The sequence below is a fragment of the Brachyistius frenatus genome, unplaced genomic scaffold (genome assembly GCF_029030835.1).
Source record: "Brachyistius frenatus isolate BFR_SWC_R1_liver_20210118 unplaced genomic scaffold, ASM2903083v1 Contig_88, whole genome shotgun sequence".
NCBI lineage: Eukaryota > Metazoa > Chordata > Actinopteri > Embiotocidae > Brachyistius > Brachyistius frenatus.
The window spans coordinates 553634-567320 of record NW_027210687.1 but is presented as its reverse complement, the minus strand read 5'-3'; the positions used below and the strand labels follow the sequence as shown (position 1 = coordinate 567320).

Here is a 13687-nt window from a genome sequence, read left to right as displayed (position 1 = left end):
TATAACATATGCCTATGTATGGGTTATAGGATATATATATATATATATTTTTTTTTAGCCACTTGAATACTGACCTCAGTAGCTAATAGTGGTTTGATGAAATAACTCATGGTCCATTTTACTGAAACTTCAACCAGATAAAACACTAAAATGCTGCTTAAACAGTAATGCGCCAATAGTAACATTAAAATAATAAACTACACTCGTTAAGAACAATTTTGCTGACCAATTAGTAGGTTGACCTTTGAAGCTCCATTTTGCTGAGTGAACGTGCTTTTTGCTGCCATACTTTACGCGATATCCGCGGTGTCCTTTTTAATAATGAAATCGTTCCTTCATAATCCAACATTTACTGTGAAAGTATTGTGACATAGTTGTAGAGTAAATAGTAATAAGTGCAGCTTTAAGTGGAACTTTTTTTAACCACGCCCCCGCTCCAAACCACGTGGTTTGTGACGCAAACAACACATAAAAAGGCGGCGACGCGACGTTTCCGGTCTTCTTGGTCTTCGCGGATGAACAGAGAAGCAGCGGTGGAGAAAAAAAAAATGAACGGCAGAATGCAGTTTTCTCACGTAGAGTTTCATTTGTCTGTAGATACGGTGTCTAATACAGACGAGCCGCCGTGAGCAGGTAATTATTCAATGAATAGTTGATGAAGCGTCCGTGTTTGAGAGTCCGGAGGTGGCAAGCGGATAAACCGTGCTAGCTACTAGCTACCCTTTAGCCGGGGGAACACGTGCAAGAAGAGCATGCTGGGCGCGTGTTAGAAACTAGTTGTGTGTGTTTATTCAGTATTTTAGGGAAAGTCATGTACCAAACTAACTGCCATGTAGAACAGCATGACTATATGTTTGAATGTTCATTTTTTAATATCTTTAAAGTTAACTCGTAAGTGGCCTCCACATGTCCAGTTCCGTTAGATTACAGATCTAATACATGACTTATTTAAATACGTGTCAACTTTTCAGGCGGGTTGGATCACGGGGCGTGATGCTCACCATCCTGGCTACAAAAGAAAGAAGTTGTCGCAGGTAAATATTTTGCAACGTGATGTGATGGTAGCGTTCACTCCTGACTGTCTGCAGTGCACGTGATGAGTTTGTTATCCCTGTCTGAAAACCGTGCGGACATCAATGGTACCTGACCTGCTGCAGATTGATGTGCACGAAGCCACGTGCCGCTGAAGGATTACGACTAATGAAAGCGTGTCGTTGCAGGCTTTTGGCGGTTCGGCCCTCCCCACCGGACGTTGATTGACAAAATGAAAGAAGCACGGTGAAAAGGTTTGTATTGCACGATTCCTCGTGATCCGTGTTGGTACTTGGTTCAGTGATGAAAACTGCTGCATAGGAAGTGCCGTCTGATGCGATAACTGACGAGTGCAAAAGCTGTTCTGAGAAATGTCAGGCATTTTTGCTTTAGACTTGTGTGATCTGAGCCCTGAATGATCCAGCTGCTGTGATCTCTCGTTGCAGATGTGCTCTAGCAAAGCAAGACTACAAGAAAAACGCTCGGCTCCCGAAGACCACACGAGAAGGTAAACGCTGTAAGATGTGTGTAAAAATAAAGTTTAAGCCATTGATGAAACATGTTATCCCTGTCTGAACTAAAGTGTGGAGTCATGGTAACCTGAGGCTTGACTGGAAATGCATTACTGGCATAGATTTGACTGTTTGTTGTAGTTTGATTACATTAGTGTCTTTTTGTAACCTAACAGATGGAGTCGGGAAGCAGACAGCCTGGGAACAATCCAGAAGTCGGATGCCAAAGCTTCAAAATTAAATGCAGGATTTGTTATTATGAACATAAAACAAACAAACAATGTTCAGTCTCCAATAATGTTTAAGAAAACTAGGATAATATACAAAATTCAAGTTTAAGTCCATGTACCATGGCCCCAGCATGAGTTAGTCACTCTGTGCTGAAAGCTGCTCTGTAAGATTTCTTCTTTAAATTTTCTAGAAAGATCTGCTCCTCCTGGAGGTACTCGCGGTCCTACGGGCAGGAAAAAACAAAAAGAAATGTGACGATGCAAAAGCATTCACAGTTGCGTTCCAATTGTGAATGTGTAATTGTTTGAGCTGTGATTTAATGTAATTATAAACAGTTTCAATTTCATGTGTGCAATAAAAATCTAATATTCAATATTCTACGTGTGTTCATAACAGTCATTTCCTGAGAAACTCTTGCATTAGTTAAACCTTAAGGCTTTCTGTCGCTTTGAAAAACGTGGACAGGAGCTGATAATCCAGATAACTAGATGTACTGGATCCATGAAACCAGCTGTGACTGACAAAACTCCCAACAGCTGTTTATTTGTTATCTGCTTATGTGATGGTAAAAGTTGCTGGTATATCAAGGATAGCTACTTAATTGTATCCGAATTATATGAAAATGATGTATTCACACCAGCTTCTTGGCAGATTTCTTAAAGTTTATGAACCAATGAAAACCATGGGACTGCTGGAAACGGGAAAGAAAACCAGTCACAGCATTTTAAAACCAATTCAGCTTGCGTGTCGCCATTATTAGTGAAAATTTCAAATTAATAACATCATGACTAATAGACTTCCTTAACTGGGTACCTTTTCTGCAGTATACTTCCACAGAGCCAGACTGGCCTGAAGCGCCATGGACTGAGAGTTGGTAAACGAAGCAGGAGCAGGAATATTCAGGGTTGCAGCGAGGTCAGGGTTGGACAAAACGGGAACTGAGTCTACAGAGAAAATAACAAAACACAATTACACATCAAAGAAAATGCTTCTTTTTTTTTAAACTTGTATTTTTGAATGACAGATTTTCAACCTCACCTGGTAAAACAGGAGGAATAATTTGTGGTAGAGGTGTAACGGGATGGTTTTGTCTCAGCCTTTCTGTGTCTTGCAGATTATTTAACCGCATTCGCTCCTACAACAAGATGTTTAGGTACTGACACACAACTCCAACCTGAAGTGTAATGTACAGGATAGCGAGCTGACACACACACCTTTAGGATTCGTTGTTCCTGCTGCCTCAGATGCTCCGTTTGGGAATGAATATTCCTCAGTCGCGCCTCGTGCTCAGCCTGAACACGTCTGGCCTCCTGCAGCGCTCGCTCCCCCTCCTCGTACTTCTCTGCGGCAAGCTGTGATGAACACAGTGGGGTCAAAGGTCAGATATTACACACGGGAAACTCGGCTGCGCGTAGGGGTCGAGTGCAGCGTAGGGGTGACGTTACCTTGCTGAAGGCCTCGACCTCCTGGGCTCGTGTTTTGAGTCTCAGGGCTGTGCTACTTATTCTCTCCTTCTCTCTGTCCAGCTCTTCTCTCAGCCTCTCCAGAGTCTCTCGCTCCTGCGCCACAGACATCTCCTTCTGTTTGAGCTCCGCCATCCGGAGCTTCAGGTCAGCTTGTTCCTGCAAAACAAACACAGAGAATTCCTTTTTTTGTCCTGTGTGTGTACTCCTGCATCTACCGAGGAGCTTCATTTACTTGAGAAATATATTCAGATATATTTAGAGCTTGTAAAAAAAACAGCCTTAAGCAACTACTGCTACTTTTTCCTGAATCAACTTTTAAAATAAGAGCGTAGCAAAACCAACTGGAAGACACTTCTATTTTAACCAGTGTGAAGTTCACCTGTGCCAGACTGATGATGGAGTCCTCCCTCTTCTCCAACAGACTGCTGACCTCGCGTTCGACCCTCTCATGCCTCTGCTTCTCCTGGGCGTGGAAGTGCGTCCACTCGGCTGTCAGCTTCCTCCTCTCATCTGCACAGTGCTGCATCACTGACTTCTGCTCCTCCAGTAAAGCACTCTTGACAGGGAGGCAGAGACAGGGAGGAGATGGAAGGGTGGAGGTGCATGGAATCTGTGCGATGCAGTGATGTGGACGTCGGTCAGCCTCACCTTGGCTCTTTCCAGCTCCTCTCTCTCCATGCTGATCTGCATGCTGAGGACGCGCCGCTCCTCCTCCAGGCCTCTCTGGGTGGACTCTGCTTTGGCCTGCTCTGCTGTCATCTTCCAGCGCTCCTGAAGCATACCAAAAAAAAGAGCACAAACTGGCATCTGCAGTCTTTGAAGGAAAACCTGTCCGTTTGAATTTGAAGCGGTTTTATACACAGAACTGCGCTCAGATTTGTGGCACTCGTAAAGTGAAGAAGCTTTCAAAAATACATAAGTAGGTCGTTCCAAGCGTCTTGGAGAACAGGCCACAGCTCTTCTGTGGATTTAAGTTATTACTGAAGATAGTTCTTTATGAGTCTGGCTGTACATTTTTGGTCATTGTCTTGCTGCTGAATGAATTGATGGTACTGTGTAATGGAGAATTTATCTGTACTAAGGCTGACCCAAATGGAGCCCAAAACCTGCAAATAACCACCAACGTTCATTACTGTTGCTCGCAGACCCTCATCCTTGAATCACGGTCCGGCCCGGCAAACCAACTGCCTTCACTTAGAGCCAAATGTTACAGCTTGTTCTTCTGAATCATTTCAGGTGGCTAAAACTTTTACACAGCCCCGTATGCACATCTGAAGTTTTGCTGTTCCTGAACAGGTGCAGGTATTCTAAAAATAGCGTGTGCCCTTGGTCTGAGTTGTGCTCTCATGTCCTCACCTTCTCAAGCTGTCTCTGCTGCTCGTTGAGCTGAGTGTCCATCCTGGAAATAATTTCCTTGAGGTAAGCCCTCTCCTCTGCCATGGCTTTCTGCTGCTGGGCCAGGCGGTCCTGCATTACTGGAACGTACATTTACACAATGACCTTAACCTACTTACACGTGCGAGACCACTTTGCTCTTAGACGACTTGTCGCTTGACCCATCTGAACAAAATGTGTGTGTGTGTGTGTGTGTGTGTGTGTGTGTGTGTGTGTGTGTGTGTGTGTGTGTGTGTGTGTGTGTGTGTGTGTGTGTGTGTGTGTGTGTGTGTGTGTGTCTGAAGTACTTCGAAGCTGCTCGTCTCTGTGCCGTGCCCCTTGCTCCAGATCGTGAGTGGTGTGTTCATGTGTGCTCTCCACCCGGGAGGAAATCTCTCCAAGCCGAGAGGAGAACTGCTCCATCTGCTCGATCACTCCTGTCAGAGACCTGGACAGAGACGGTGAAGGACGAGTGGATGTTAACAAATATCCTGACCAGGATATAATCAGTCAAATTTGTTTGTTTATGGGGAGGTAGCAATAAAAAAAACAAATTAAAAATGGAATAAAAACGTCTGTAGTTGTTTGCTCCTGCTTCATATATCAAATAATTATCAGCAGTTTAAAGTAATATTTCACACAGACACAAAGAAGTGGTACATGACATGAAATGTATCATTATAAATGGGGCTGCTTGTTCTTTAGTCCTTTGATAATGACTCACCTGGTCTGAGACGTTGCGCTTGTAACAGCGTCGATCTCCTCGTCCTTCAGCTTCTTCAGTCTCTGGACCTGATCCTCGTGATCGCTCTTCATCTCCAAGATAGATTTTCTGAACAGCAAAGTAGGACAAATATGGGACAGTTATTCTCCATAAAAAGGAACTAATTCTGGGTCTTACGGACTTATTTTACCGAGTTATCTGGATAATTTACCTGAGAATATTCCATATTAAAGCAGTTTCTGTGTATTACTCAAGTTATTCATACAACTCAGACAAACTACCTACTAAATCACTGCACTGCATTATATAATATACAGGTTAAGATGAGCTGACTGGTCCAAACATGTTTAAACATTCTTTTGTTAAGTTTGACAAAAGAGTAGTTTTACTGACGGTGGGGTTGTGTATCACGGTGTCTACGGGATGATTCTACTTTGTTTCATTCTGTTTTTACTCTTTTGTACGAATGACAACTGTGGAACAAATCCTGTCACATCAAATTTGCAGATCTAATTGCTCGTGAAACTTTTCCCCAGATTTACCTCTGAAGATCTCGGAGTCTCTCCACCTCGCGGTCTCTGTCCTGCTGAGCTTGGGCCACTTTGCGCTGGTGCTGAGCCTGCAGCTCCGAGCGATCCTGCTCGGCCGATCGCGTCACCGACGCCAGACGCTCCATTAGTTCGTCACACTCGTGCCGGGCTCGTGTCTCCCTCTGAGCCGCCGAATCCTCCAGCAGCTTCACGCGAGTCCTGGAGACACGCCAGAAAGACTTACAGTATGTGTGGAGCATTATGAAATCAACATAAGCTGCTCCAGGTGCGGAGAATGGTGCGTGTTTAAACACGTATGCAGGGTGCTGCACATTTGCATTACGGAGTGAATGTGCGTGATGTCGTCGGTAACTACTTGTGTGTGTTCTCCATGAGTTCCAGATCCTGTTTATGCCGCTGCTGGATATTCTCGAGCATCATTTGGCTTTGGTCTCGCTCCAGCTGCAGCATCTTCACCTGGATGATAACGCATGCAAGTGTTGGAGCATCTTACTATTACGCTCACAGTGTTTCTCCCTTTATCCCCAGCAGCAGCAGCACACACACTGTCCCTCCAACTGGATGACGCGGGCCTGTAGCGTGTGATCGTCTCCCGACTGTTGCTCTTTGTCTTTCAGTCTCTGCAGGACTCCTGCGTCACTAACGCCCCTCAGACTCAGCAGCTGAGTCTGCATCATCTTAAGAGTAAAGAGGACGCAACATCAAGAACAAACCAGGTGATGCATCTGATGAGTAAATCTGTGTAGAGGACATTAAGTAGGTCTCCAACCTGCTGTTGTAGTAGCAGCTGCTGCAGACTGTCTGCTGAAATCGCTGCCTGTTCAGGAGAAGAAGGAGATTTAAAAAGCCATTTTATCCGTTATTATCATGACATCTTTCATGCAGAAAGGTAATGATACCTGTTGCTGGACAACAGCTGATGTGTTCTGCATGTGGTTTTGCTGTGGAACTGCAGGAAAGAAAACAAACAGGAGTAAAAACAATTGCTCTGAGGTGCTCATGTTGGATATTACGGCGCTGGAAAGAAATGCTACTGTGTCTAAAAGTTATCTCCCTATGATTACCTACACCACATGGTGCCAGGAAGTATAGTAGACAAAGGGCTGGGCAACACCGGCTGCTGCAGGGCTTCTTCTGAAGCCTGACTTGGCTCCTTTAGCACCCCGGATCCCTTAGTGGAAGCAAAGTGGAGGGGTTTGGGCTGAAGCTGGGGGTGGCTAATGCTAGCAGCAGGGGCTAGCAAGGGAGCGGTAACTTGGACAGGACAATCTGAGGGACGAGGCGGACTAAGAGTTTGTCCAAAGTCTACTTCAGCATGGGAAGGGGTCGGTGAGGATGACGTTAAGGTGGAGGGGAGGGGATGCTGAGCTGTGGGTGTGTGATCATTAACTATCGAAGAGGATGGGAGTGAAGCTGAGGGGAAGGTATGAACGAGAGGAGGAGGAGGACACAATTTAGAAAAATACCAGTTTGTGATTCGTCAACATTTTAGAGCATGATGGGATACGAGGTTTTACATATGAGCATTGCAATCATGCTGTCTGATGACGGGTCTGAAGGAACGGCGGGTCTTCACTTAGGGACATGGCTCTGAAAAATACGGTTGTTGTGAAATCTTATTGCATCATTTCTGTGTGACAGTGATTTACCTGGCTCGAGCCTCTCCTCTCTGACGGGGGTGGAATGAGCAGCAGGGCCGGGATGTCCGAGAAAAGTGTCACTGCACAAAATAAAAGGAACAATGTTTTCAAAATGTCGTCACTCGGATGGATTTAATGGATTCGTAGAACAGACCTCTCACCTGGTTTCCCTGAGAGAAGGAAGAGAGTCTTCTTTTCCACTGGGAGCTTCTCCAGTGACTTGTTTACTAAAACACAAGATCAGGTTGCCTTTAATTACTGAGACACACATTTATTCTGTCATTATATTGCCTCTGTAGTTGTGTGGCTTGCCCATTACCCAACAATCGACTCGTTAACTCCTATTTCTCCCAGTCCTAAAGAGTCTTCCTGCTTGGAGGTTTTGGTCTCCATGTTTGATGCTGACAGAGCCTTCTTCCTACTCAGCGCTCCAGCTAACCAGTCATCCTCCTCTTCCTCTTTCCTCTGACCTTTGGAAATGTCTGACTTGGTTTGTTTGGTGATATTTGGGGCTGGTGCGCCTGCTGCTATTTTTACCACCGGTGTACCAGGGGTACCCGTCGAGGAGGGCCTTCTCTCCAGTGAAGGAGACGAGGGGGCCTTTGGAGATTCTGCTGAAGTCTTTGTCTCTTTGGCACCATCCTCGATATAGCTAGGCTGATCGTTGGTCTTGAGTCCGAGCCAGTCGGATGAGTTGCGGTGTCGACTCGAGGTGGGGGTGGCGGGTTGTGGTTTCATTTCTGGGGTAGAAGCGCTGACATCCTCAGTGGAAAATCTGACCACAGGAAGAAAAAGTTCAAAAAAGTCTATTCTTTGTGGTTCATAATGACGTTAAAGAAGCCTGCTGTCAAACACCAAGTCTGGACGCACCTGACAGACTGTCTGCGGGACTGACGGCCTTCAGGAGTGGACACCAGAGTGGGCTGATAGGACCCAAACGTGAGGTCATCGTCTAAAAGAGGCTCTGATAAAAGACAACACTTCATTATTGTAACAGTACTTGCTCACAACTGCTCTACGCACAAGATCCTGGTGGTCTTTTACCTTTCCCAGTAGAGGTCCTGTCCCGTTTCTCTGGAGACTGAAGCCGGTCCTTCCTCTCACCCGTGGGTGGTAGCGTTGAAGGGAAACCTTCCAGAATCTCATCGATTCTAGTGCGAGCTCTGTGAGGGGCATCACTCCTGAGAGGGAATCGTAATATCGGAGAGAGCAGAAATAATGTTAGGACACGAAGGCAGAAACAGGCCAGTGGAGGCAAAGCAAATTACAGAAGAACGGATGCTGGTTTGTAAAACATTGCTGAGGTTTGTCTTTGTTTTTAGCTGCACGCCAAAGCCCAAAGCATTAACGCAGTAATTATTTATCATTTGAGCACTTTAAATAAGGACAACAATAAGAGTGAGGAAGAAAAAGTGAAACCAGAGCTGTTACCTTTCATTGGTCGACCACAGCGGAGTCTCTTTTTTCTTGGGATTGTTTTTATCACTGTCAAAGCCGAGTGCTTCCATCAGGTCATCCTTATCGTCATCAAAGGTAAACTCGGCTTTCTTTGCTGCCTTAGCTGATGAACATAGAATAAACACACGTTCAGTGTTTGTTGACTACCTGTAAAAAAAATAATAATAAAAAAAAAAAAAGAATCTTGGAAAGGTTTACTTGTTTCACTCTTCAGGATGGGAGACGCTGCAGGAGATTTTTCAGGTTTGATATGGCTAGATTTAGATACAGGCTTGGTTTCATCTGGAAGCAAGTCATCCAGTAGATCTGCCAGCGGGTCGTCCAGATCTGCAGAGGAAATGAGATTGTTTACTCTTTATATATGTTTTTTGGACACCCAAGTGGAAAACAGTAATTGACGTCTCCCTTATTTTTAAAATATCAATAAAATAATATACACTTAACTGAGTGTATATATTCATGAACTGACTTTTTTTTTTTTTTTTTTTTAATTGCCACCAGTTTATATCAATATGATAACTTGTAATAGTATTGTGTTGAACTCCAATAACTGGAGTCATTGAGAGGTGCGTTTTATACACTGCCCCCTTCATGTATGTAAATGTGGGTGAAATAAACATTAGAAACATCTTTGTATATAAAATCAGTGACCTCAACAAATATACGATTTCCTGTTTTGTATATTAGTGAGGAATATCCAACTATTGACACTTTTTAAAGTGTGCACCTCTCCAGTTCAAACTACACACAGACACCCACAGTCATCACTCAACTACTGCTGCAAGGCGAAACACATATATCCTGATTAATGTACCTTCAGAGTGAGGTGTCTGACCAAGACCTTCATCATCACCAACACTGTCTGAGTTAAAGCATCAGTTTGAGAAAAAAGAACGCAAAGCTATCAGTCAACAACACTTTTGCCCTCCTGTTTCGTTGCGTCGTTACGTTAAGCTCAGTCTCGGTCGTGAATGTGACGGAGAGGCTCGCTCACCAGAGAAGGTGAACTTCCTGTAGTTACGCGTCGTGGACAAAGGTGCGGCGTTTGGCTTCTTCCCTCCCCTGGTGGGTTCATCTGAGTGAAGAGGAGGCAGACGAAGTTTTCTCTGACTGCTGCTATTAACGTCAACTTCAAAGCTGCTAATAACGTGAAGCTAAATAATGAGGAGATAATGTGTGCAACAACACTGATTTACCTGCTCCCTCTGGTTTTGCGTTACTTTCTAACACAGCTGAGTCTTTCTTTGGCCCGTCATTACCAGGCGGCTTTGTTTGTGCAGGAGCTGATGAGGGCTTTCTCTTTGACGCAAGAAGGTCAGCAACCGCATCATCATCCATGTCCTGTCCGAGGTGGAGAATAAAGCAATCGGGGCTGTCAGTGAATGTAAGGCCGTGCGCAGACACGTTAAATGTGAACTTTAACTCTGCTGTTGCACGTGTGACAACGACCCACCGGCATGGTCTTCAGCATGTCATTAGGTTCAGCTGCTGAGACGTCAGAGTCCTTGAGCAGAGATGAAAATAATTAGACCAAAAAATAAATAAATAAAAGGCACGGTAATTGTGTTTTCATACGTACATCAGTGTGCACACCGTCCCTCTTCACCTCCTCTGCTAACAAACTGAAGATGTTATCAGTGGCAGATGACCTGGAAAAAACAAGCAAACAGGAAGGGTAAAAATTTGTAACCGAAAGTATGTATAACTCTTGCATTTTTCCAACTTACCGATTTAGTGGTCCGCTGCGAGGTGCTCTCCCCCTTACTGGGTGTTCTGGTGAACAAATTGTGAAAATGAAATATGAAAGCACACTTCTACATCAATGAGAGTGAAGATACTGCTGATCCTGATGTTAATAAAAATGCAGAGCAGTGCTCACTTACTTTTATCATCAAATAAACTGTCCAGCAGGTCGTCATCTCTGAATGAACCTGGGGAAAACCACAAAGGGATACACTTAACATCAGCTTCAAAATCTGTAACTTATTGCACTTAACACTGCATTGCCCTCTATGGATAATATATGCTTCTTTTTACTTCACTTTATGACTCAACTCTTGTTGTATTTTCTAATTCTGGTTGTTGTTGTTTTTTGTAGCATTGCTGTTATGTAGTCCTCAGTTGTAAACTGTGTGCCTGTTTCTCTGCTACACTTGTTGACTGTGTCCATGTGACATTGTGTTATATTGTGTCTCCAGGTAGTGGGATCCTCCAGATGGTTCTGCTCTACAGACAGCTCGTAAAACTCAACGGAGACACACTGGATGAGGTACTGGTTGTAATAGAGTTATGTTATTTAATTATTTATTCATGTCTTGTTTAATTTTTGTTATTTTTATACATCTTTTACCCTGTTCATTGCTGCCAACTCAATTTTGTAGTATTTTTTTTTTTAACAATGACAATAAACTGCCTTATGTACTTACAAAATAAGTGGAACTATAATCTGTGACACTTTGTGAGGAAAAAAACATGTAATTAAATAATAGTTACTATTAAAATGTTGGTAATAACAAATGGGTTGAATATATTATTTTTGGTAAAATGGTTAGGCCCATATTTATAACATAATTGTTATTCTGCTGCTTTGCATCTTTTCTCCATGCAGGAATGCCTTCTGTCTCGATCTAGACAGGCTTCATTCATTTGACAGTGTGTCAAATGTTGAGCCTTGTTTTTGTTTGATAGAGAAATCAGTGTGCATTGCTCAAAGCAACCCACGCCAGGGCACTTGGCCGTGTCGTCAGATGAGGTGAAGAAATCTTCTTAAAAAGTCACTCAGGAGTCGTCGTCAAAATACTGTGAAGTGTACCTTGCCCTGTTGAGCATGGAGCTGACATGAATGTTGACTTGGTTTGAGGTTATGGGAACATTTTTCCTTTACTGCTGTCAGTTGTGAGTTGTTTTGATGGTATCACTTTTAAAATCATGACATACAAATCTTAAATCAAGTTATTTGGAGAACATGTAATTACATTTTGACAGTAATCAGTGTTGTGGACTGTCGTGAGGTCTTCACTGCCAAGTTTACATTATATTTTTGCACATTTTCAGCTTCATTGCCCAGTTTATAACATCTGTAAGAAAATAAATCAAAACTTACTAAAATGTAACAAAATACATTACTTTGATAAAGTAATTAAAACAGTTACATTACCTATAATATTTCAACAGGGTAACTAGTAATCAGCATCCTATGACATTTTAAAAGTAACCTTCCCGACACTGCTTACAATAGAAACAAACCTCACTCGATTGACAAGTGAATTAACAGCTGAGATCAAACTTACTTTTAGAGGCTTTAGTCTTCGGCTTTGTTGCCTGTAAATAACAGTGAAAAATAACCAGTTATTTTATTTTTTTTTTTTTACAAGTGAAACACTGCAAACTAAACTCGGGTCCACAGCAAAGGAAAAAAAAAAAAAAAGCATTCGTTTACCCACGATGCGCGATAAATCGTTAAAAAAATAGCAGAGACCGGCTGCGGCTTCACTCACCATGATGAATCTCTGCTGATGGGACCGTGACAACACAAAGGCAGCTGGCCTGCTCACACCAGCGCAATCTGATGACGCGTCTCCCGTCTCCCTTGGCAACCACTCTGTTTACACTAGTTAGCGTTCACGTTGAGGACACAACGCGATCGTAGCCAGCAGGTTTGATCAACAAAAAAAAAATGCTCGTAAATGGACATGCTTTCGTCTCGCTAGCTCATACAGGTCTTTAGCATTTTAAAGTCGCCCAATTGACACGAAGTAAATGAACGGCGACATGAATCACGTTCACGCCTGATATAAGCTGGCACGTCAGCCATGTTGCACACCGACGCTAACTCAGTCGTCTAGCTCATACTTAATGAGTACTAAGTAGAGCTAAACATTAAGTAAATAGAAAACCACGAGTTTCTACGTTCAGGCGACCCACTGCAGCAACACCACAATCGTACCAACCGGCAAAACATACGTTTCCTGTTTACCGTTCGAGGTGCATTGTGGGTACAGTAGTTTTATTATACCCAATTTCGTGAAACGTGTTCCAGGAAATATGTGTTGAATTGGGTTGTGTTTAAAGTAGATCAAGTTGTTTGTTTTAAATGTCAGCGAATGTTTTACCTCCGTGCTGAGGTGTACTTTCTGAAATCTACCAAACTGATCTACCACCAGGTGGCATCAGAGGTTGGAAAATTAGTCAAGGCAAATTGGTTAAAAAAATAAAGAAGAATTTCTTATCTGTAGCCTGCATTTCAGTCAGTAAGGTGCAAGTAAGCTTGATGCTGCGCTTTTTGTCAGCTATATAATAATTCGGAAAAACACCCTCCTGTTAGGGCAATTGGTTTGGGACACTAGTCCTTGTCCTCCATCACCACAAAACAGACTTTTCAGGTGCTGTCAGAGTTGTGATTAAACATAGCCTACATTTTAATATCACTTGATTCCCTTTACATCCCCCAATTATTCCTTATGTCAAAATAGGAGTTTGTTCTACAACCATCAAGCAAAAAATAGCTTTTAAAAAAACCCATCTGGCCTTTAGCTACATGCAGAAATAGTTTTACCGCTCTTTAATGAAAGGGTATCATGCAGGAGGGTCACACCCACTTTATTACATGACAAAAACATGTCACTAAACGACACACGTACTTAACTACGTAACACACACACTTCACTAAAAATAAAATGTCTCCCTACCTTAATCCTTA

General features: G+C 43.2%; 1 protein-coding gene, 1 long non-coding RNA gene and 2 other non-coding genes across 4 annotated transcripts; 3 read left to right on the top strand and 1 right to left on the bottom strand.

The window, feature by feature from the left end:
- Window positions 1-511: 511 nt before the first annotated feature.
- On the top strand, window positions 512-1873 carry LOC138627587 (uncharacterized). The gene is made up of 4 exons (XR_011311399.1): window positions 512-633; window positions 972-1034; window positions 1221-1540; window positions 1721-1873. It is a non-coding gene; the product is annotated as an uncharacterized lncRNA (long non-coding RNA).
- On the top strand, window positions 1329-1402 carry LOC138627616 (small nucleolar RNA SNORD49). Its single transcript, XR_011311402.1, has one exon. It is a non-coding gene; the product is annotated as a small nucleolar RNA SNORD49 (small nucleolar RNA).
- Window positions 1574-1643, top strand: LOC138627615 (small nucleolar RNA R38). The gene has a single exon (XR_011311401.1). It is a non-coding gene; the product is annotated as a small nucleolar RNA R38 (small nucleolar RNA).
- LOC138627586 (fas-binding factor 1 homolog) lies at window positions 1828-12922 on the bottom strand. The gene is made up of 32 exons (XM_069710017.1): window positions 12486-12922; window positions 12279-12309; window positions 10872-10919; window positions 10716-10761; window positions 10568-10637; window positions 10442-10492; window positions 10185-10329; window positions 9983-10063; window positions 9803-9850; window positions 9196-9315; window positions 8962-9091; window positions 8575-8711; window positions 8401-8494; window positions 7850-8305; window positions 7692-7757; window positions 7540-7610; window positions 6959-7303; window positions 6790-6839; window positions 6660-6707; window positions 6433-6567; window positions 6246-6346; window positions 5882-6088; window positions 5340-5447; window positions 4924-5063; window positions 4598-4716; window positions 3890-4012; window positions 3621-3797; window positions 3221-3397; window positions 2990-3127; window positions 2814-2910; window positions 2589-2719; window positions 1828-1998 (listed from the first exon to the last, which is right to left on the bottom strand). The coding sequence occupies exons 1-32, from the start codon at window positions 12486-12488 to the stop codon at window positions 1915-1917; spliced, it is 3777 nt and encodes a 1258-aa protein (XP_069566118.1). The 5' UTR covers window positions 12489-12922; the 3' UTR covers window positions 1828-1914.
- Window positions 12923-13687: the final 765 nt, after the last annotated feature.

Coding starts and splice junctions, on each gene's coding strand:
- LOC138627586 (XM_069710017.1), bottom strand. Junction 10,762..10,871: donor CAGTTTATTTGATGATAAAA/GTAAGTGAGCAC, acceptor TTTGTTCACCAG/AACACCCAGTAAGGGGGAGA. Junction 1,999..2,588: donor GGAAGTATACTGCAGAAAAG/GTACCCAGTTAA, acceptor TCCTGCCCGTAG/GACCGCGAGTACCTCCAGGA.